The sequence below is a fragment of the Dipodomys spectabilis genome, unplaced genomic scaffold, assembly GCF_019054845.1.
Source record: "Dipodomys spectabilis isolate Male_0828 unplaced genomic scaffold, ASM1905484v1 ptg000002l, whole genome shotgun sequence".
Classification (NCBI taxonomy): domain Eukaryota; kingdom Metazoa; phylum Chordata; class Mammalia; order Rodentia; family Heteromyidae; genus Dipodomys; species Dipodomys spectabilis.
The window spans coordinates 17,076,519-17,099,506 of NW_024870679.1; the positions used below are offsets into that span (position 1 = coordinate 17,076,519).

Consider the following 22,988-nt stretch of genomic DNA (forward strand, 5'->3'; position numbering starts at 1 on the left):
TTTATGGACAGCAGAAGCGAGGTTACAGAAGCGAGATGCGTGGTTACAGGGGGATGATTGGTTAATTTCAAATTACGCTCAGGGTGAGGATTGGTCAGGTTAAGCTAGCCAGATGGGGTAGGTGGGGTTGGGGGGAAAGCTGACGTGTCGGTACTTGCCCCGACAAGTCTGTGCGGGTCGTTATGCACCGAAACTGTTTGTTCCCTAATTTTGACAAGTGATTTATTACATTCTGCCCTACCCTGCCATTAGGGTTAAGTTTTACAGGAAGGGACAGGTGGGTCGGCTATTTTCTAGGAATGTCTGGCTTTAAGGCATGTACTAGGGTCAGGCTAGGGTCTGCAGGCGGTGACTCAGAGGCTCGAGGTTTCGTTTCCTGGTTAGCGGCCTGCACTTATCCTGCCCCACCACCCCCTTAGGTATGCAGGGTAAGGGGCAGCAACTTTCTTGGGGTACCTAGTGGGCAAGCACGGGCTGGGGTCTTTCATTACTTGTTTGGCAATATAAAAAATGACTAGCTGCCAGGTGCCAGTGGCTGAGGAGGCTGAGCTCTGAGGATCAGGGTTCAAAGCCAGCCGGGGCAGGAAAGTCCATGAGACTGTTTCTTTTTTTTTTTTTTTTAATTGTGAAAATACTGTACAGAGGGGTTACAATTACATGGGCAAGATAGTGAGTACATTTCTTATCAAGCATTGTAGCCTCCTCCTTTGTTTACCCTTCCCATCCCTTCCCATCCTCCCTCCCCCCCCCTCAATCCTCCCCCTCCCAAGTTGTAAAGTTCGTTTTGACATGACAACTTGTACTTCTCATTGTTGCAACAGGTCCACCTGTATCCTTATTTAAACGACTTGTTTTTTCCCCTTCCCCTCTACAAATTATACCAACATCAAATACAGTGAAAGCAGGGGTTATACTGTGGGGGAGGGACATACAAAGCAACAAAGAAATAATCTTATAATTGCGTTAGAAACAAATGCATGAAAGAAAAAAAACATTTAAAATACATATTTTAGGGTTCATTTTCCTAACGTCACCTTATCTGATCTTTTCTGTTTGACTCATACATATACTAGATATTGCAAATAAGGGAAATCATGGGACCTATTTTTCTTTGGGCTTGGCTTACTTCACTTAATATAATTTTTTCCAGGTCTTTCCATTTCCTAACAAATGGGGCAATGTCATTCTTTCTGATGGAGGCATAGAATTCCATTATGTATATATACCACATTTTCTTGATCCATTCATCTACTGAGGGGCATCTGGGTTGGTTCCAGATCTTAGCTATGGAAAATAATGCTGCAATAAACATAGTCGTGCTGGTAGCTTTAGTGTGGTCTTGTTTGTAAACATTTGGGTAAATGCCCAAAAGTGGGACTGCTGGATCATAGGGGAGCTCTATGTGGAGTCTTTTGAGGAACCTCCATACTACTTTCCAAAGTGGTTGAACAAGTTTACACTCCCACCAACAATGCAGTAAGGTTCCCTTCTGTCACATCCCCTCCAGCATCTGTTATTATTAGAGTTCTTGATTTTTGCCATTCTAACTGGGGTGAGGTGGTATCTCAATGTTGTTTTGATTTGCATTTCTTTTATGGCTTCATGTGTCTATTGGCCATCCTTCTTTCCTCTTCAGAGAAGTTTCTCTTTAAGTCATTAGCCACTTATTTATTGGGCAGTTGTTTCTTTCATATCTAAAATATACTTTGAACTCAAAAAATTAAATCCCCCAACAACAAATCCTCAAAGTCCATGAGACTGTTATCTCCAGTTAACCCCAAGGAAACCAGAAGTGGCGCTGTGGCTCAAGTGGCAGAGTGCTCACCTTGATTTGAAAAGCTCAAGGGCAGCGCCCAGGCCCAGGATTCAAGCCCCAACAACAACAACAACAGCCAAAAAAAAAAAAAAAAAAGACTAGCATAAACAAAGATGTTATAATTCTATTGGCATATTTCTAAATGACTCTCTTTTGCCTCTTGCTCTTCTAGGGTTCTGATTTTCATATAAACTTTTTTTGTGTGTGTGTGCTGGTTCTGGGGCTTGAACTCTGGCCTGTGCACTGTCCCTGAGCTTCTTTGACTCAAGGTAAGTGCTCTACCACTTGAGCCACAGTGCCACTTCTGGTTTTTTTCAGTAGTTTATTGGAGATAGCGTCTCACAGACTTTCCTGTCTAGACTGGCTCTGAACCGAGATCCTCAGATCTCAGCCTCCTAAGTAGCTAGGATTACAGGTGTATACTCTTATAAAACCACATTAATTTACTTCAGCTTTTACAATTTCTTTTTGTTGATGACAGTGACTAACAAATTTAGAAAAATAGAATCCATTGAAGTGTGGGGAAGTGGGGAAAATCTAGTTGCCAAAATAATTAAAACCTCCACAATATTGAGAATCAGTAAAGCAGTCCTAACATACTTGTAGTTAGATCCCAATTTGTGTTTTACCCTTGTGTTGGCAAAGACTCAATATAGGAGATATATAATTGAATTTGGTAATGAGGACTTCTACAACATGAGCATTATTTTGGCTCAACTTTTTATTTCAATTTCACACCTGAGAACAAATTTTCAGTGTGTTCTCACAGAAGAAATAGAAATATAATTTATATCTTGTGATTTTTGCATTTGGTTTCATGTCTTGATTTATAGATATTCTACCAGTGCTTCAGAATTTTGACAAAATGAGATGTAGTGTTGATGTCCAGGGGAAAGTAATTGGAATGAAAAAGAAGTAATATATATCTGTAGAAATGGTGACCTACACTTTGAAGGATGAACAAGAATTTGACAGGTTGAGGCTGGAAGAAAATACATTTAAGCATTGGAGCAGCATAAAGAGAGGAACAAATGTGAAAATACATGACTCAGTGGAGAACAGAAATTCGTGCAATTTGTTATGGAGGTGCTTTGGAGCCAGTAGTAGAAGATGAAACTGGGACATCTCTCTGTGGCTCTGTTTTATAAGACATTGGAAAATTAATGATTTGAGTCTACATCCTCAGAAATACTTTTCTACATGTTTGTAAATAAGATATTAACTACTTTTGTATATCTTATAGAATGCTGGAATCAGATGACCACATGTATTCTGTGGATAATTTGCTTTTCAGAACCCCAGATGAAGTTGAAAAGTAAGTATCTTGAAGAGTGATAATATAGAATATCTTTTTTAATTTTAAGGAGTTTTAATTTTCTCTCTGGTAAATACAAAAATGTAGAAACTGACATTCATTAGTATTTGGAAGCTGTGAACTTCAGATATAAAGGAGTAACTAACATTTAACATCTTTTGTGTTATAGTTTTAAAAACAGATTGACCATTTATTTGCATTCTGGTTATTCTTGGCCAAGGTAAAGACTGAAAGTAGTGGTGAAAGTAAATCAGTACAAGAAGTGATGGCACCTTTAGGAAACAGAATAGCCAAATGCCAAAGGCCAAGTGGGATAGGCAAGTAGAGGTGGAAATAAAGATGTGGGACCAAAGGCAACAGGAAAATATTAATCTTTTAAAGTCTATAAAGACTGTTATAGTAGTCTATTAAAATAGGTGGTCTATTAAAGACTAGCTGTTAGAGGTTTTAATATGATTACACTCACATCTAAATTTTCCGTTTATTTGTATTACTATGTTATGAAATATTTATTACTCTTATTTTTTCTTACTCATTCTTTCATTTACTGAAATATTCAAATACTGATTGAGTGCTGAGAGGGATATAAAAAGAATAAAACAGACTTTTACTTAAATTAAAAAATCGAGTTGAGATTGAAAATGCTATTGTTTTGTGGCCTGTGGTGAGGAAGTACATCATGGTGGAATCATATGGCAGAGAAAACTCTTGCCTCAAGACAGCTTGCAGGCAAAAAGACAGGAAGGAGTCGTGGTTTTAATGTCCCCTTTAATGCTGTGCCCCCAGTGACTGGAATGTCTTCCTACTAGGTCCCATCTCTTAAAGGTTCTACTACTTCCAGTAACACAGGCTGGGACCAATCCTTAAACACATAGGCCTTTAAGGGACAATTATCCAAACTATAGCAGGTATGCAATAAGCAATTACATTTTTCCTGGACTAAAAAGTACATATTAGAAGAATTAAACTGTGATGTAGTCTAAGAGCATTAGAGAAGTTTGGCATTATTTGGAAGCCACTGAGGGATTTTGAATGGAGTATGATGATGTAAACAACTCCAAAGTAATGTGATAGGGACATGTAAAATATATTAGTGTGAAAGCCTAGAGGTAGCGAGGGCAGTTAAGACTCTGCTGTTCTCAACTAGACACAATTATAACAGTGACAGTGGAAATAAAAGGAAAATGATGTGTTATAAATGTTGCAGTAAAACTGGAACATTTTCTCTCTACAGAGAGAAAGTAAGATCATGTGATTTAGATTTTGGTGATTAGAAGAATGGTGATACTTCTAGAAAACAAGGAAATCACAAGGGATTTGATTTTAGGAGGAGGCTGAATAGTGGAGTCAGATAGATGACTCATATATTACCCTCTTTCTCAGATTTTCTGGAATACTCCCTATCAGAAAACATAACATTAGGCTTAAACTGCTATCCTTAAGAAACAACAAAAACAAAACAAAAACTTCTTGCAAGTTTTGGCTTTGGTTGGAGTCTGAGAACTTAGATTTCAGGAAGTTCACCACTATTAATTGATAACAGTGGCTACCTGTACGTGAACGGTTTATACAAATATGGCTTAGGCTAAAAAGCTTTTATTTTGGGATTCTGGAATTTCTGTGTCCAACAGAGGATGCTAATACATCAAGAAGGGGCCAGGGTTCCAATATTCCCTTAAAGGGCATGTCCTCAAAATCCCTGGGCACTGAGGCCCTAATGCGCTTCTCTCATTGGTAACATTTCATTCATGTCATACATCTCATTACTTAATGTGACCAGTGTGACTCCAGTGGGAGAGGACCATTGAAAACTTGTGGTTGGTTTCCTCATAGCAAGGAGTAGTACATAATCTTAAGTGTGATCTTGGTGATGTTTCAACATACTTTTAAACTTCAGATACTCTGGCCTGTTGTTAGATAATGTGCTATAGGTTTTTGATTGGAAAAATAGGTCCATAGCTAAGTGCTATAAGAAGCAACAAAATAAAAGACCAGGTCTTTTGCTTCAAAGAGTTTAACATCCTAAATGAAAATGGAAAGAAAATGAAATAAATATACTAAAAAATAATAAATGAGCCGGGCACAGGTGGCTCACGCCTATAATCCTAGCTGCTCAGGAAGCTGAGATCTGAGGATCACAGTTCAAAGCTAGCCTGGGCAGGAAAGTCCATGAGACTCTTCAATAAACCATTCAGAAAACCTGAAGTGGCACAGTGGCTCAAGTGGTAGAGCGCTATAGCGTGTTGAGCTGAAGAGCTGAGGGATGGTGTTCTGGCCCAGAATTCAAGCCCCATGACGGACCAAAATAATAATAATAATAATAATATAATAATAATAATTGAAAATATACTAAAATAAACACTATATATATTAAATAAATACTATGTAAACATAGGCCAGAATGTATGATTCTTTTCTGAACTTTATTTCCTATTGCCTAACACATTTTCTTTTTTTTTTTTTTTTTTTTTTAAACTAGGGCTGAGAGCCGAACCCATGGCCTTGGGCGCGCCAGGCGGGCGCCCTTCCGCTGGGCTAAACCCCCAGCCCCACACATTTTCTTTTGACTGGAAAATAACTACAACAGTAGTTATAGTTACAAGACAGTGATAAGATCCCAGCTGTAAGATGAGTAAAGATGTGGAGGGTGCCAGTGACCACACCATTTACTATATAGACTCATAAAGAGATTGTCAGTTTCAGCTGATTCTTTTTTGGGGGGGGGGTCCAGTCGTGGGACCTGAACTCTGGGGCCTGGTCGCTGTCCCTCAGCTCTTCAGCTCAAGGCTAGCGCTCTACAACTTGAGCCACAGCACCACTTCTAGCTTTTTTTTTCTTTTTTGCTTATGTGGTGCTAAGGAATCGAACCCAGGGCCTCATGCATGCAAGGCAAGCACTCTACCACTGAGCCACCTTCCCAGCCCAGTTTCAGCTTATTCTTGTACTTCATTTCAGCTGTTGCTTCAACTAGTTTGTAGAGGTTCTAGATGAAGACTATTTCAGTTAGGATGTTAATTTTTAATAATGTTACAGGAATAACCTAGAATAGTAGTAATAGTATCATTGCACATTCTTGACCCATGATAATGAGTGAGGTGTGTCATAAGTAATGCATAATGTATGATGCATTATGTATAGTTAAAATGGTACCATTGAGAATTATTTACTATTTACTATTTTACTGTTTATGGTAGAAAGTTGAGGAATGTTTAACAAAGTTTGTTATATTTTTACTAACATATATTCATATTTTATACTTTATTTAGCTTTCCAGACAATGAAAAATCATTGGATTGGTTTCTTCCTCCTGCTTCATTGACTACTGATATTCCAGATATTCAGGAATTAGAGGAAGAAATAGAAAGTCATAAACTATTAGGTAAATTACCACATGGGTTGTGAAGCCAAACTCAGGCAGTTCATGTTAATATAGCAAAATCTAATGACACATTAAAATATTACTTCCTTTATCTTAGTAAAATGAAATGGAAGAGGCTTCTCTTACTCAAAATAGTTCCCTTCAAATCTTAAGATCTAAAATACATTTATTCAATATACCATATACCATCACACACTTGTTTGGACTCCTATTCTGTGAATATTTTTTTTTCTTACTATTAAAACTCTTGTCACTGTTGTTTAGTTTGTCATGTTCTCTACTAATGCCAAAGTCCTCTGGGATCCAAATCCTTGAAGTATATTAACTAAAAATGAGAAGATGCAAAAGACTGTATATAGTTTGACATTTTTATAGAACTCAAAAGCAAGGCTCAGGCTGGAAATACAGCTCAGTAGTAGAGTATGTGCTTAGCATGTGTGAGAGCCTGAGTTCAGTCCTCAGGCCTTGCAAAAAACAAAACAAAACAAAAACATTCAAACTATGTTTTATCTAATGTAATATTTCTAGAAAATTTTAATATTCTTATTAAGCCTCATATTTTATATGTCTTGTAAAAAATGCACTCAAATGTAGCAAATAATAGATAAAATGTATATTATAGTATATATATATATATATATATATATATAAATGGAAACTTAAGTACTAATAAAAGACGTGAATCACTGAGAATTAATAAAGAGTAAACAAAAGAGACTTCTAGACTCCCACTAGGCCTCCTAGAAATTCTTGAAAATCTCTGTAAAGAAAGCTTTAAAATTCTTTTTTTTTTTTTTTTTGGTTCCGGTCGTGGGGCCTGAACTTTGGGCCTGGGCACTGTCCCTCAGCTCTTCAGCTCAAGGCTAGTGCTCTACCACTTGAGCCATAGCATCACTTCCGGCTTTTTTCTTTTTGCTTATGTGGTGCAGAGGAATCGAACCCAGGGCCTCAGGCATGCAAGGCAAGCACTCTACCACTGAGCCACCTTCCCAGCCCTAAAATTCTTTTACTCTAATACAGGTTTAAAATTCTGTCACATTTCCTTGTCTGGATATTAGGGTCAAGATTATAAAATAAACCAGGTGCTGGTTGCTCATGCCTGTAATCCTAGGTACTCAGGAGGCTGAAATCTGAGGATGATGGTTCATAGCCAGCCTGGGCAGGAAAGTCTGTGAGACTCTTATCTCCAATTAATCACCCAAAATCTAGAAGTAAAGCTGTGGCTCAAATGATAGAGCACTTGCCTTGAGCAACAAAGCTCAGGAACAGGGCCCAGGTCCTGAGTTCAAGCTCCAGGACTGGCATGTGCATGCGCGTGCACACACGCGTGCGCGTGCACACACACACACACACACACACACACACAGAGTAAACTAAGAAAGTGTTGGGGTTGTGTGTCAGGTGGCAAAGCATCTTCCTAGTGAGTTCATATCCTAGTATTGACAATGAAAATTATATGAAGTATTGAATCTGCATAATTGCTTGTAAATTATATCATTTGGGAAAAATTATAGTTATTTTTTAGATCAGGAACTAAACCTATTTTTTAACATAGGTACTCTATAAATTGTGAATTTGATTATAATAATTCTGACTTAAGGCTGGGTGCTGGTGCCTCTCACCTGTACTTCTGCTATTCAGGAGGCTAAGAGCTGGAGAATTGTGGCTAAATGCCAGCTGGAGGAGAGAAGTCTGAGGGATTCCACCTCCAGTTAACCAGCAAAAAGCTTGGTTGGAGGTGGGTTCAAGTGGCAGAGTGTCAGCTGTGAACCAGAAGCTGAACAAGCTCAAGGCTCTCAGTTCAAGTCCTGGTTCCAGGCAAAAACAAACAAAAAAAAGTTGTTTTTTTTTTTTAGCTTTCTTCAACAGCCACCTGGATTTCAGACCTACATATTGTATTGTAGATTACATTGAACTAATTTTTTCTTTTAATTTTTTATGTACCTAGTAAACTCTTGGGAAAAACTTTAGCAGTTTTTTCCATTATCATCTTGAAAATTTGTTTTCATAAAGAACATGTAATAATAATTAACATATTCCTTTTTCCTAGGTCAAGAAAAGAGACCACAAATGTTAACATCAAATTTAAAGATTACTAATGACCAAGCAGATTATGTATTACCAAGACAAAACATGCAATTTTCCCTTAATAAATATGAACAGGATAATCTAAATTCAGGAAGAATGGATAACAGTAACTTATCACATATTGCTGGCAAACTGACTTATGGTTCTTCTCAGAAATATAAAAGTCACATGGGCATTAAAATGGCACCGTTTGAAAAAAATGTTTTTGGTGAAATGGAATTAGTCAATATGGCAGAAGATAAAGGAGAAAGCACATCAGCATTTCGAAAAAGGTAAATAAGTGAACTAAATAATGTTCAATTAAAAAAAACAATATGCCTAAAAAACAATATCCGAAGTATTAAATACAATAGACTATAAATGAGAAAACAGTACCAGGAGAGGCAATTACGTGCTAGCCATTGTTAGATCTGGAGGCTTATCTTTTAGTGGGCAGGCACAAACAATAAAAATACATGGTTAAATACCTTACATGCTAGTAATCTTAGGAAGTATTTTGCTCAGTTTCCTGTCAGCCCCATGCCTACAGGATAAACAACTGATACTCTGCAGTGTACTGCATTGCTAAGTTATAATATTTACTTTCTTAATTCAACTTAGAATATTTTTAGTTTATGATGCGTTTATCAAGATATAATCCCACTGTAGGATAAACACAGAAACTCTAAAAAAAAAAATCTGTCATTTGTATCAATATGGGTAAATCTGGAATATGTTAGGTAACCTAAGCCAGACAAATAACTTAAGATCTCATTCATACGTAGAATCAAAAATGATGATGTAGAAAATAGAATTGTGGTTATTAGGGCTGAAAGTAGGAGTGAAAGGTGAAAGGACAGATATTAGTCAATAAATACAAAATCTCAGGAATAAGTTCTGTTGTTTGGTTGCACATTAGAAGTATCATTAAAAATAATGGTAGATTGTACATTTCAAAATAATTCAAAGAAGATTTTGGTCTAACTATAAAGAAATAATAAATATTTGAGGTGACACATAATAATCCCCCTAATCTGTGTTTTATTTTTTTTATTTTTCAGACTTCAAAAGGTTTTTACAGTGGGCTTGAAATTTAACATGCCCATCAAAGTTTCCAGTGCTTGATCAGAATGACCTTTTCCATAATTCTCCCAAATTTGTTCTTTATAGACTACACATTTCTCTCTAAACATCTTATTTTACCCTATAATTATGAATAATTACTTATCAAATAAAACTTCTTTTTTATTTTTTAGTCGTGGGGCCTGAACTCTGGGTCTGGGCACTGTCCCTCAGCTCTTCAGCTCAAAGCAGTGCTCTACTACTAGAGCCACAGGCCACTTCTGTGGGTTTTTTTTTCTGCTTATGTGGTGCTGAGGAATCGAACCCAGGGCCTCATGCATGCAAGGCAAGCACTCTACCACTGAGCCATCTTCCCAACCTCTCAAATAAAACTTCTACAACTAATTTTTTTCCTTTTTTTTTTGTTGTTGTCATGGGCTTGAATTCAGGGACTAGATATTGTCATTGAGCTCTTTTTTACTCAAGGATAGCACTCTACCACTTTGATCCACAGCTCCATTTTTGGTTTTTGAGTGGCTAATGGGAAGAGTCTCACAGGGCAGGCAAGGTATCCTAGCTATTCAGGAGGCTGAGATCTGAGGATCATGGTTCAAAGCCAGCCCAGGAAGGAACATTAGTGAGACTCTTACCTCCAGCTAACTAGAAAACTGGAAGTGGCGCTGTGGCTCAAGCCACAGAGTGCTAGCCTTGAGCTAAAGAGCTGAGGAACAGCACCCAGGCCCAAAGTTTAAGCCTCACAACTGACAAAAAAAAAGTCTCACAGGGACTTTTTCTGCTTTCTGCCCCGGATGGCTTCGAACCGAGATCCTCAGATCCCAGCCTCATGAGTAACTATGATTACAGGTGTGAGCCACCACCAACTGGATAATTTTTCCTCTTTAAAATATGTATATGTAATACTGCAGTTAAACTTAGGGCACTGTGCTTGCAAGCCAGGTATGCTTATCACTTTGAACTACACTTTCAGCCCTTTCCAAAGGGGAAAAAAGGTGAAAAAAATGGCATTGTTTAATGTTTTGTAAATGTTCTTAATATCTTAATAATAGAAAGTTGGATTTTCATACTTGCTTTTGTATTTTGTATTGTTATAGTTTGGGTCTGGAATGATTCCAAAGGCTGTGTTGCAGGCTTGGTTCTCAGCTGGTGATGCTATTAGGAGGTGATGGGAACTGAGGTAGAGGTTAGTTGAAGGAAATAGGTCATCAGCAGCATGCCCTTAACAGGGATTTGGGGATCCAAGCCCATTCTCACTGTTTCCTGGCTGCCATTAGATGAGTAGCACTGTTCTACCATGTGGTCTCTGCTGTGAAATTCTGCCTCACCATAGGCCCAAAGCAGTGGGACTGACAGTGGACTGAAAACGTCTGAAACCAGGAGCCAAAGTAAATCTTTCCTCCTTTTAAGTTCATTTTCTCAGATATCACATCACAACTGTTATCCAATGATTTGGAACCTTTGGAAAATTCCCGTGTACACCAGTGAGAGAATGAGAGAAAAGATAGATGTTACCTTAGAAGTATGAAAATTTTTGGCTTCATAGATTCTTTGAACTAATCTCCAGACTCTCTTTTGGAAACTGCTATGCTTGAACATATATAATATGTAGACCAGGTTTGCTACAAAGTTCAGGATAGGTTTTCCTGACCAAGTTACATTTCAGCTTAACTTTAAGGAGTAATAGAATCAAGTTAAGTGGAAATAAAGAGGGAAAGTGTTCCTGGAAGAAAAATATAGTACTTGCACAAGTCCTAAGATCATTAGTTATCCATTGTTGTGTACAAATTATTCTAAAACTTAATGGCTTAATACAATAATAAACATTTTAATTTCTCATATTTTGTGTGTATGTTAGGAGCTTGGAATAGTAAATTGATAGTTGTGGCCTCGAGTTTCATAAGTGCACATAAGATTTTTGTGGACCTCTCATTGGACTAAAATAAAACAATTTGTGGACATCTGACACTTGACAGGGGCTGTAGGTCCATTTTCAAGGTGTCTTCTTATTCTCCATTGACAAGTCGGTGCTTTTTGATAACAGGAGACCTCAGTACCTCTCTACATGGGACTTTTCAAGAGTTACTTAAGTGTTCTTAGGATATAGTGATTAGCTTTGTACAGAGCGATCCATCTTAAGACTTGGCATAGGGGGCTGGGAAGGTGGCTCAATGGTAGAGCGCTTGCCTTGCATGCATGAGGCCCTGGGTTCCATTCCTCAGCACCACATAAGCAGAAGAAAAAAAAGTGGTGCTGTGGCTCAAGTGGTAGAGCACTAGCCTTGAGCTGAAGAGCTGAGGGACAGTGCCCAGGCCCAGAGTTCAGGCCCATGATCAGACCTAAAAAAAAATCTTGGCATAGAAGGGAAGATATGTCGTAAGACCTAGCCTTGAAAAATCACACGGTGTTTCTCCAGTACTTTGCTAGTTACACAGGCTGGCTACCCGAAAGGATTTACCTCGATTTTAGGAAAATGAATATATGTAAATCAATGATACATTTAGCAAGTCATATTTTAGAAGAATAATTCACTCTTTTTTTTGGTGCCAGTCTTGGAGTCTGAACTCAGGACTGTCATTGAATTTTTATCTGCTCAAATCTAGTACTCTAACACTTGAGCCACAGCTGTTTGGATGCTTAATTGGAGTTACTACCCAAGCTAGATTTAAACCACAATCGTCAGACCCCAGGCTCCTCAGTAGTTAGGATTACAGGCATGAACTACCAGTACCTGGTCAATTAACTTTATTTATTTATTTTTTTTGGGGGGGGGTCTAGTCCTGGGCCTGCTCTTCAGCTCAAGGCTAGCGTTCTACCACTTGAGCCATGGTGCCACTTCCGGCTTTTTTTTTTTTTTCCTGCTTATGTGGTGCTGAGGAACCAAACCCAGGGCCTCATGCATGCAAGGCAAGCACTCTGCCACTGAGCCACCTTCCCAGCCCTCAGTTAACTTTTTTTTTTTTATTGTGAAAATACTGCACAGAGGGGTTATAATTACATGGGCAAGATAATGAGTACATTTCTTATCAAGCATTGTAGCCTCCTCCTTTGTTTCTCCTTCCCATCCCTTCTCATCCTCCCACCCCTCCCCCCCAGTTCCCCCACCCGAGCCTCCTCCCCCCCACCAAAGTTGTAAAGTTTGTTTTTCGACATAACTACTTGTACATCTCATTGTTGCAATGGATCCACATGTATCCCTATTTAAACTATTTGTTTTTTCCCTTCCCCTCCACAAATTATACCAACATCAAATACAGTGAAAGTAAGGGGTTATACCTTGGGGGAGGGACATACAAAGCAACAAATAAATAATCTTATAAATGTGTTAGAAACAATTTCATGAAAGAAAAAAAATTTGAATACATATCTTAGGTTTCATTTCCCTAACATCAACTTATCTGACCTTTTCTGCTTGACTCAGGCATATACTAGTTATTGCAAATAAAGGAAACCATGGGATCTATGTTTCTTTGGGCCTGGCTTACTTCACTTAATAGAATTTTTTCCAAGTCTTTCCATTTCCTAACAAATGGGGCAGTGTCATTCTTTCTCATGGAGGCATAGAATTCCATTGTGTATATATACCACATTTTCTTGATCCATTCATCTACTGAGGGGCATCTGGGTTGGTTCCGTATCTTAGCTATGGTAAATAATGCTGCAATAAACACAGTTATGCTGGTAGCTTTAGTGTGGTCTTGTTTGTGAACATTTGGGTAAATGCCCAAAAGGGGGATTGCTGGGCCATAGGGGAGCTCTATGTGGAGTCCTTTGAGGAACCTCCATACTGCTTTCCAAAGTGGTTGAACAAGTTTACACTCCCACCAACAATGCAGTAAGGTTCCCTTCTGTCACATGCCCTCCAGCATCTGTTGTTATTAGAGTTCTTGATTCTAGCCATTCTAACTGGGGTGAGGTGGTATCTCAATGTTGTTTTGATTTGCATTTCTTTTATGGCTAGGGAGGTTGAGCATTTCTTCATGTGTCTATTGGCCATCCTTTCCTCTTCAGAGAAGTTTCTTTTTAAGTCCTGAGCCCACTTATTTACTGGGCAGTTGTTGCTTTGAAGATTTGTTGTTGGGGGATTTAATTTTTTGAGTTCCAGGCATATTTTATTTTATTTTATTTTATTTTGTCGGTCGTGGGGCTTGAACTCTGGGCCTGGGCGTTGTCCCTTAGCTCTTCAGCTCAAGGCGAGCGCTCTACCACTTGAGCTACAGTGCCACTTCCGGTTTTCTGGTGGTTTATTGGAGATAGGAATCTCACGGTCTCTCCTGCCCGGGCTGGCTTTGAACCGCGATCCTCAGATCTCAGCCTCCTGAGTAGCTAGGATTACAGGCGTGAGCCACCAGCGCCCGGCTTTCCAGGTATATTTTAGATATGGGACCCTTGTCCGTTGTATGGCTACTGAAGATCTTCTCCCAATCCATGGGTTTTCTATTGATCTTGCTAGCTATGTCCTTTGCCATGCAGAAGCTCTGAAATTTCATGCAATCCCATTTGTCCAACCTTTCTTTGATTTGTCATTTCTGGGTCTCTATTAAGAAAATTTCAGCCTGTGCCAAGGAGACCTAGGGTTTCTCCTATTGCATCCTATAATGTTTTCAGAGTGTCTGCTTTGACTCCGAGGTCTTTCATCCATTTGAGTTGATTCTGGTGCAGGGTGATATATAAGAATTTAGCTTTAGTTTTCTACAAGTAGTTAACCAATTTTGCCAGCACCATTTACTGAAGAGGCTGTCTTTCTTCCATCCTATTTTTTTTAGCTCCCTTATCGAAGATTAGATGGCTATAGATCTGTAGGTTCATTTCTGGGTTTTCAGTTCTATTCCATTGGTCCTAAGGTCTGTTCTTCTGCCAGTACCGAGCTGTTTTGATTACTATGGCTTTGTAGTTTGAAATTTGGTATTGATATTCCTCCAGCACTGTTCTTTCTGTTGAGGATCATTTTTTGCTATTCGAGGTCTTTTATTCCATATGAATTTTTGGATTGCCTCTTCTATTTCCTTGAAGAATGAGGTTGGAATATTGATAGATATCGCATTGAATTTGTAGATAGCCTTGGGAAGTATTGCCATTTTCACGATGTTGATCTTTCCAATCCAGGAACGTGGGAGTTTTTTTGCCACTTTCTAAGTTCTGTTTTGATTACCTTTTTCAAGCTTTTAAAGTTTTCATCATAGAGGTCCTTCACTTCTTTGGTTAATTCCTAAGTATTTTATTTATTGTGGGGCTATTACGAATGGAGTTGCTTTCATGATTTCACCCACACTTTTCTCATTGTTGGCATACAGAAAAGCCATTGATTTTTGAGGGTTAATCTTATACCCCGCTACTTTGCCAAAGTTTTGAATCAGCTTGAGTAATTTGGGAGTGGAGTCTGTGGGATTCTTTAAATACAAGATCATGTCATCTGCAAAGAGGGAGAGTTTTACTTCTTCTTTCCCTATTTGGATCCTCTTTATGTTTGCATCTTGTCTTATTGCTGTAACTAGGCATTCTTTTTTTTTATTATTATTTTTTTTTATTTTTATTTTTTTTGGTCGGTCGTGGGGCTTGACCTCTGGGCCTGGGCGCTATCCCTCAGCTCTTCAGCTCAAGGCAAGCGTTCTACCACTTGAGCTACAGCGCCACTTCTGGTTTCCTGGTGGTTTATTGGAGATAGGAGTCTCATGGTCTCTCCTGCCCGGGCTGGCTTTGAACCGCGATCCTCAGATCTCAGCCTCCTGAGTAGCTAGGATTACAGGCGTGAGCCACCAGCACCCGGCGTTGTAACTAGGCATTCTAATACTAGCTTGGAGAGAAGTGGAGAGAGTGGGCATCCTTGTCTTGTTCCTGAGTTAAGAAGAAATGGCTTTAGTTTTTCACCATTAAGTATAATGCTGGATGTAGGTTTGTCATATACAGTCTTTATTGTATTGAGGAATGTTCCATGGATTCCTAATTTTTCCAGAACCTTCATCATAAAGGGGTGTTGGATCTTGTCAAATGCTTTTTCTGCATCTATTGAGATAACCATGTGGTTCTTATCCTTGCTTCTGTTGATGTGATGAATTATATTAATTGATCTGTGTATATTGAACCAGCTTTACATCCCTGAAATGAATCCTGTTTGATTGTGGTGTATGATTTTTTGGATGAATTGTTGAAGTCGTTTGGCCAAATTGTTGTTGAGAAGTTTTGCCTCAATGTTTATCAAAGAAATGGATCTATAGTTCTGTTTCTTTGATGAGTCCCTGTCTGGTTTTGGGATGAGAGTTGGATGGCTTCATAGAATGAGTTCGGTAGTGAACTTTCAATTTCAATGAAGAGTTGGAGGAGTATTGGTGTGAGCTCTGCTTTGAAGGCGTTGTAGAATTCTGCTGTAAAACCATCTGGTCCTGGGCTTTTCTTAGATGGGTGGTCTCATTACTGTTTCTATTTCAATGCTTGATATGAGGTTAAGATGGTTTAACTCATCTTGGTTTAGTTTTGGCATGTCAATATTTGCTAGGAAAAGGTACATTTCTGCCAAGTTCTCAAACTTACTAGCATAAAGTTTGAGAAGTATTCCCTTATAATGTTCTGAATCTTGGTTGTTTCTGTGGTGATGTTTCCATTCTCATCTCTGAGTTTATTTATTTGGGTGTGTTCTCTTCTTTTTCTGATAAGATTTGCTAGGGGTCTGTTAATTTTGTTAATTTTTTCAAAGAACCAACTCTTCGTTTTATTGATTCTATGGTCTTTTTGGATTCTAATTCATTTAATTCTGATTTAATTTTAATTATTTTTTTCCATCTATTGGATTGGGGTTTACCTTGCTGCTCTTTTTCAAGGAGGCTCAGATGTCTCATTAAATTGTTGGTTTCAGATCTCTCCAACTTGTTGATGTAGGAACTCAGAGCTATAAACTTGCCTCTGAGTACTGCCTTTGCTGTGTCCCAGAGGAGCTGGTAATTTGTGTGTTCATTTTTGTTGGATATCATGAACACTTGAATTTCCTTTCTAATCTCTTCCATGTCCCGCTGGTGATTCAGCAGTGTGTTGTTCAGCCTCAATGTGTTACAGGACTTTCTAATTTTATTCCCTTGTGGTCTGAGAGAATGCAAGGTATAACTTCAATGTTTCTGAATTTGGACAAGTTTGCTTTGTGGCCTAAAATGTGGACTATTTTGGAAAATGTTCCATGTGCTGCTGAGAAAAACGTGTATTCTGATGCTGTTGGGTAAAATATTCGGTAGATGTCTGTTAAATCTAGTTGATCTATGCAGTTGTTTAGATCTGCGGTTTCTCTGTTGAGTTTTTGCTGAGTTGATCTATCTAGTGGGGAAAGCGGTGTGTTAAAGTCCCCAACAATTAATGTCTTTGAATCTATGTGGGATTTGAGGGAAAGTAGTGTTTCTTGTATAAATTTGGATGCTCTGTTGTTTGGCGAATAGATATTTAGAATTGTAATGTCCTCCTGAACGAGAGATCCCTTAGTTAGTATGTAGTAACCTTGTTTATCTCTTCTCACTAATTTTAATTTGAAGTCTATTTTATCTGATATTAGGATTGCAACTCCCGCCTATTTATGGGGGCCGTTTGCTTGGTAGATGTTGTTCCAGCGTTTCACTTTCAAAATGTGTTTGTTTTTATGGGCAAGTGTGACTCCTAAAGCAGCAGATAGAAAGATCTTGCTTTTAAATCCAACTGGACAGTCTATGTCGCTTAATTGGAGAGTTAAGTCTATTAATGTTGAGAGAGAGGACTGAGAGGTATTTGGGAATTCCTGCCATTTTACCCACCTTCTTGGGGGCTGTGACAACTAGGTTCTTCCTATGGTTCTTGGATACTCAGTTTGGGTGCAGTTTCTTGGTCTTTATTGTGGTCTTGTTGGTTTTCTATGTGTAGGACATCTTTAAGAATCTTTTGTAGGGCTGGTTTTGTGGAGATATAATGTTTCAATTTTTCTTTGCTACAGAAGGCTTTTATTTGACCTTCAGTTATGAAGGAGAGTTTAGCTGGGTACAGTATTCTTGGTTGATAGTTGTTTGTCTTTAGGGCATGGCATACATCATTCTAGGCTCTTCTTGCTTTGATTGTCTCTGCTGAGAAATCTGAGGTGATTCTAATTGGTTTCCCTTTATAGGCGATTGATCTTTTCTCCTTGACAGCTTTAAGGATCTTTTCCTTGGTCTGAATTAATCCTGTACGGATTATAATGTGATGGTGGGATGTCCTGTTCTGGTCTGGTCTATTTGGAGTTCTAAAAGCTTCTTGTATCTGAATAGGCCTATCTTTTTGCATGTTTGGGAAGTTCTGTGCTAGGATCCTGTTAAACAAATTTCCTAGACCATTAACTTCTGTCTCTAGGTGCTCCTCTACACCCATTATCCTCAGATTAGGCCTTCTGATGGTGTCTTCCAAGTGTTGAATCGATCTATCATATTTCTTGGATTTGTCTTGGATGGTTGTATGTTCTTTCTCTATAATATCTAGGCTGTCTTTAATCCCCGAAATTCAATCTTCTGCATGGTCTAACCTACTATCAAGACTTTCTACTTTGTTTTTTATTTCTTTTCCTTCCAATGGTCGGCTTGATGGCTTCAGATTCTTTGTTGGAGCTTTGTTTTAGATCTTGTATGAACTTCTTTACTTACTTAATTTGGTGTTCAATGTTTATTATCAAATCACTTAGTTGATTGGTTATGGTTTCCTTGGACTCCCGTTCCTTCTGTTGGGTTCCATTCAGCATTCCCTTTGTGGTCTCCCTGACTTCTTTCAGCTCTGTTTATGGATTCCATGAAGGCCTTTAGTGATCTTTGTGTGTTCTCATCCTGCTCTCTCAATTCCTGTATTACTCTTTGATTAGCTTCTTCATGTTCACGCGATTCCTGTAGTTCTCTTTGAGTGTTCTCAGCCTGCTCATGCCATTCCTGACTTTCTCTTTGTCTGTTCTTGGTCAGCTCCCACAATTCCTATCTATCTCTTTGTCTGATCTCAGCCTGCTCACACCATTCCTTTATTTCTCTTTGAGTGTTCTCAAGCTTCTCATGAAATTCCTGTATCAATCTTTGAGTAGCTTCCTCACGCTCATGATATTCCTGTATTGACCTTTGGTTTGCCTCCTCTCTCTCCCTGACACGCTCAGAGTCCTTTGCAGGTTTTCAGTCTTTTCATTTATCATGTTTACTAGTAGTGTTTGTAGAGCTTTTTAGGAACTCTCCTCTGGATTATTCATTATCTGTTCTGTCCCCTGATTATCATGAGATACCCAGACTTGCCATTTTTCTTGTGTTTTTCCGGCTTATTCTGCCCATTTGGGATGAAAGTAACACCAGTTTTTTGCTAGACCACTATCTTAAGGCAAGCATCAACCAAAGTCGGTAGTTGCACCGTCAAAAGTCTGCAGATACAATCTAGTTCAACAGATATAACTATTCAACATCAAACAACTATGTATTAGTGGGCTACAAACCGCAAAGAAGAATTTGGCAAACCAGAAATTATTAGGTGTAGGGAGAGATGTGGGTAAAAATAGGAATAGAGGGATGTGGAAAGGTGGAGGGAGAGTTAACTAAGTCCTAATCTCAAAGCGGGAAATAGGTTGGATAGAATGATAGTAGAGAGAGAGAGAAATAGAAGAAAAAGAAAAGGAGACAAGAAAAAATAGAAAAACAAATTTAAAAAGTGAAACACTTAAAAATTATGCAAATATAAAAACGTAATATTCAGAGAAGAACAGGGATAAGAGAAGGGGAGGGATAGAAAGACGTGAAAAACTTAAAAATAAAAATGCTTAAAATATTATATAGGTAGAGATAGTACTGCTATTAAGGAATTTAAGTCTAAGAGGTTTTTTTCTTTTTTTGGATCCTGTCATGGGGCCTGAACTCTGGGCCTGGGCGCTGTCCCTCAGCTCTTCAGCTCAAGGCTAGCACTCTACCACTTGAGCCACAACACCACTTCTGGCTTTTTTTCTTTTTGCTTATGTGGTGTTGAGGAGTCGAACCCAGGGCCTCATGCATGCAAGGCAAGTGCTCTACCACTGAGCCACCTTCCTAGCCCTAAGTCTAAGGGTTTTTTTTTGGGGGGGGGTCCGTCCGTGGGGCCTGAATTCTGGGCCTGGGCGCTGTCAGCTCTTCAGCTCTTCAGCTCAAGGCTAGTGCTTTACCACTTGAGCCACAGCGCCACTTCTAGTCTAAGAGGGTTTTGAGTAAAAAATTTCTGGATTAAGTGTGTACACAATGGGGGATAAGGTCTAATAATCGACTATGGGTATATCTGAGGATGAGCAGAACAGCAATTATGTCACGCAAAGAAGAACGAAAGAGACGAAAAAGTGAAAAGAATGAGAAAGGAAAAAAAGGATCAAAAGGTCAGTAGAGCTAAAGAAAAAGAAAAAAAAGCACACACATATACCTCTAAAATAAAAATTATAAGAGGAAGAAAATAACAATATAAAACGTTTTTTTAATTAAAAATTAAAAGAAGTTTAAAAAAATTTTTATAAAAGGTACAAAAAAAGAGTTCTTTGATTTTTTGAGGGAGATGGGAAGATCCTGTATCTCCCTTGTGTCTGTAACCAGTCTCTTGTTGGAGTCTCTGGTCTACTTGTGGTGTTTGATTTTCTTGTGGCTTTGTTGGTTTCTTAAGTCAGTTTGTTTGAGCAGGCAGAAAAATGCTCTGCTTTAGCCAGGATTTTGTGATCCTCTCCCAGGCTAGTTCAGTGGGAGGGAGATCTGCTTTGAGTATCACAAAAGAGGGAGATGGCTGTTTCCTCTAGTTTGGAGATGCTGTGATGAGGCTAGGTTCTGGGTAGAGTTGAGGCCTTTCAGCAAACAGTAGCTTTCCCTGTGGGGCTAGCTTCAGAGCCCAGCCTGGAGCCATTCTCAGTGTTTATGTTTACTGAATTTCAGTTGATTGTCAAGGCTGTTGTAGGGAGAGGCAGCCTCTGGCTCTGTTTACCCAGTGAAGAAAGCCACTCCTGGGGCTGGCGGAGCTTGCTCAGCCTGGGCTGGGTGACTTTTCCCTGGGTGGAGCTGAGCCTGGCAGGTCAGGTTAGGTTCCTGTGACCTGCTAAGTGACTCTTTTGTTGTAGCCTGAGTTGGAGCTAGCTGCTCAGCCAGGCCTTTGTCAGTATCAAAGATGGAGATCTCTGGTAGTGGGGGGGGAAGGGTGCCCTTCCCTCCTCTGCTCCCTGAGAAGGAATGAGGATGTCAGGCTTCTACTCATGCTTGAGTCTTGGTTCCTGGGTCATTTCTGGTCTGTGATCTGCAGGATGAAGATGTCTGCTCTTTGTCTGTTCTTGCTGGTGTTGAGTAGAATCCACTCACCGGCCGCTTCTGGTGCCTTTGTCCTGGACTACGGCTATGGCTGCTGCTGCCTCTGCCGCCACTGCAGCCATGGCTGCTGGCAAGTGCTCGGAGCTGTCTACTTGCCTGGATTTTCCCTCTTTGGCCTAACTCTCTGTACTGTGATGACACACTTGGTGTGATTCTCTGGCTTAGGACTTCACTGGAGCACTAAAACTGCTTTCTATGCGAGAGATTGTTTAGTCTCCAGCTTTTCCTCCGCCATCTTCCTGGAACATCTCAATTAACTTTTTTGTTTGAATAAACCATACTATGAATATTTCTAAAGGAGAAAATTATTTGCTAGTTTTTCAAATGCTAAGCAACTGTTGGAAGTAGAAAACATGTTGTGATAGTGGTGTGTTTTATTTTGCAGATTATTTAAAATTTGTGAAAATGTGCATGAAAATACTTATGCCAGTGACAGTGCACACTTACGTTATGACCTTGGCTCAGTGAAAATTACCCAAAGAGAAGTGAACAAGGGGAAATCAAGGAACTGTGGAAATAATAACCAGAAATCTCAATCTTCTGCAAACATGCTTCCAGCAGATGGTGCTTTTCCTTCTTCTGAAATTGGAGAAGATATATTTAAATTATCATCTTTTTCAATTGCATCCCAGCCTCATGATATTCAAGGTAATTTCTTGCTTCTTCCGTTTTTATAAAAGCACAAATTAATCTGAATTTCTTAGCATAGGAAAGAATACAAAATATAGTAAGTTTAAGTATATTATCTTTCTATGTGTAATTTCTGCATTTCTTTATTATTATTGTGTTGTTTTTAACTGTGTCCTAATATTAACTATGCTATCAACTGTAGTCAACAAAAAGTTATACAAATTTTATTGAAAGCCTTTTATTATAGAAAAGATTTTAAAAATCCATGTAAGTGTGTAAGGTTTTATATGTGCATTTTTTTAGGTGTGACCAAAAATGGCTTAAGTTCTTTGAAAGCTGTTGCAGAAATCCGTATCCTTTAAATTATTTCAGAACATCTGCTTTATGTTTATGAAATAATACTTTAAACATACTTTCATTTCATTGTGTTTATATTGGTTGGCAGTCTTTTGAGTAATGTAAGAGATACTGGGATATGATAATGCTACTTCAAGTGGCCTGCAATCTAGGTACCAGTTTGTGAACCCTTTGTTATCGGCCTGTGAGAGGATAAAGAAGTCAGATTTGTGTTATTTGTTTGTTTGGACAGGGTCTCTATGTGGCCCAGACTGTCACTGAATTCATGATCTTCCTTTCTTAGCCTCCTCAAATGCTGGGATTACAGTCACATACCACCATGTGTGGCCTTGTTTCTGTTCGTTTGCTTTAAACTTAACTTTTTTTCCCCCCCTAAAACATGATCTTACTACCTTAGCCAGGTGGATCTTAATCCCTGAATTTAAGCAGTTCTCCTTTTACAGTCTCCCAGGTAGCAGGGATTCAACTCATGCAGATCTGTCCTTGAGATTTTGTTTGTCTTGTATTTTTTGTGTGCCAATGACAGGGTCTTCAACTCAGGGCTTTGAGCTCTCACTTGACTTTTTTCCTCACTGCTGGCCCTTAAGCAATAACTCCAGTCTAGGTTTTGCTGATTAATTCTTGATAGGGTTTCACCAACTGTTTTGCCCAGGCTGGTTTTGAACTGAAGTCCTCAAATCTCAGCCTCCTGAGTAGGTAGGCTTATAGGCATGAACCACCAGCTCCTATCTGTGCCCTTGATTTAGTAAAGTAGTAATCTGTAAGAAGAGTCTAGAAGAAATAATCTATAAGAACTAATCTATAATCAGTGGAATTTTTTTTGTCAGTCCTGGGGCTTGAACTCAGGGCCTAGGCACTGTCCCTGAGCTTTTGCTCAAGGCTAGCACTCTACCACTTGAGCCACAACACCATGCCTGCTTTTTCTGTGTATGTGGTACTGAGGAATTGAACCCAGGACTTCTTGCATGCTAGGCAAGCACTCTACCACTAAGTCACATTCCCAGCCCCTTGAACATTTTTAAACAGTCAACTTATCTCATT

General features: G+C 38.9%; 1 protein-coding gene across 1 annotated transcript in view; it reads left to right on the forward strand.

Annotated features, from left to right (window-relative positions):
• Positions 1–3,060: 3,060 nt before the first annotated feature.
• The window catches only part of Hfm1 (helicase for meiosis 1), a 75,744-nt gene continuing 55,816 nt past the window's right edge, over positions 3,061–22,988 (forward strand). The window contains exons 1-5 of the mRNA XM_042684583.1: positions 3,061–3,131; positions 6,398–6,510; positions 8,561–8,870; positions 21,346–21,608; positions 21,894–21,941. Coding sequence (XP_042540517.1) covers positions 3,061–3,131; positions 6,398–6,510; positions 8,561–8,870; positions 21,346–21,608; positions 21,894–21,941 — 805 coding nt within the window. The remainder of the gene's footprint in view (positions 3,132–6,397; positions 6,511–8,560; positions 8,871–21,345; positions 21,609–21,893; positions 21,942–22,988) is intronic.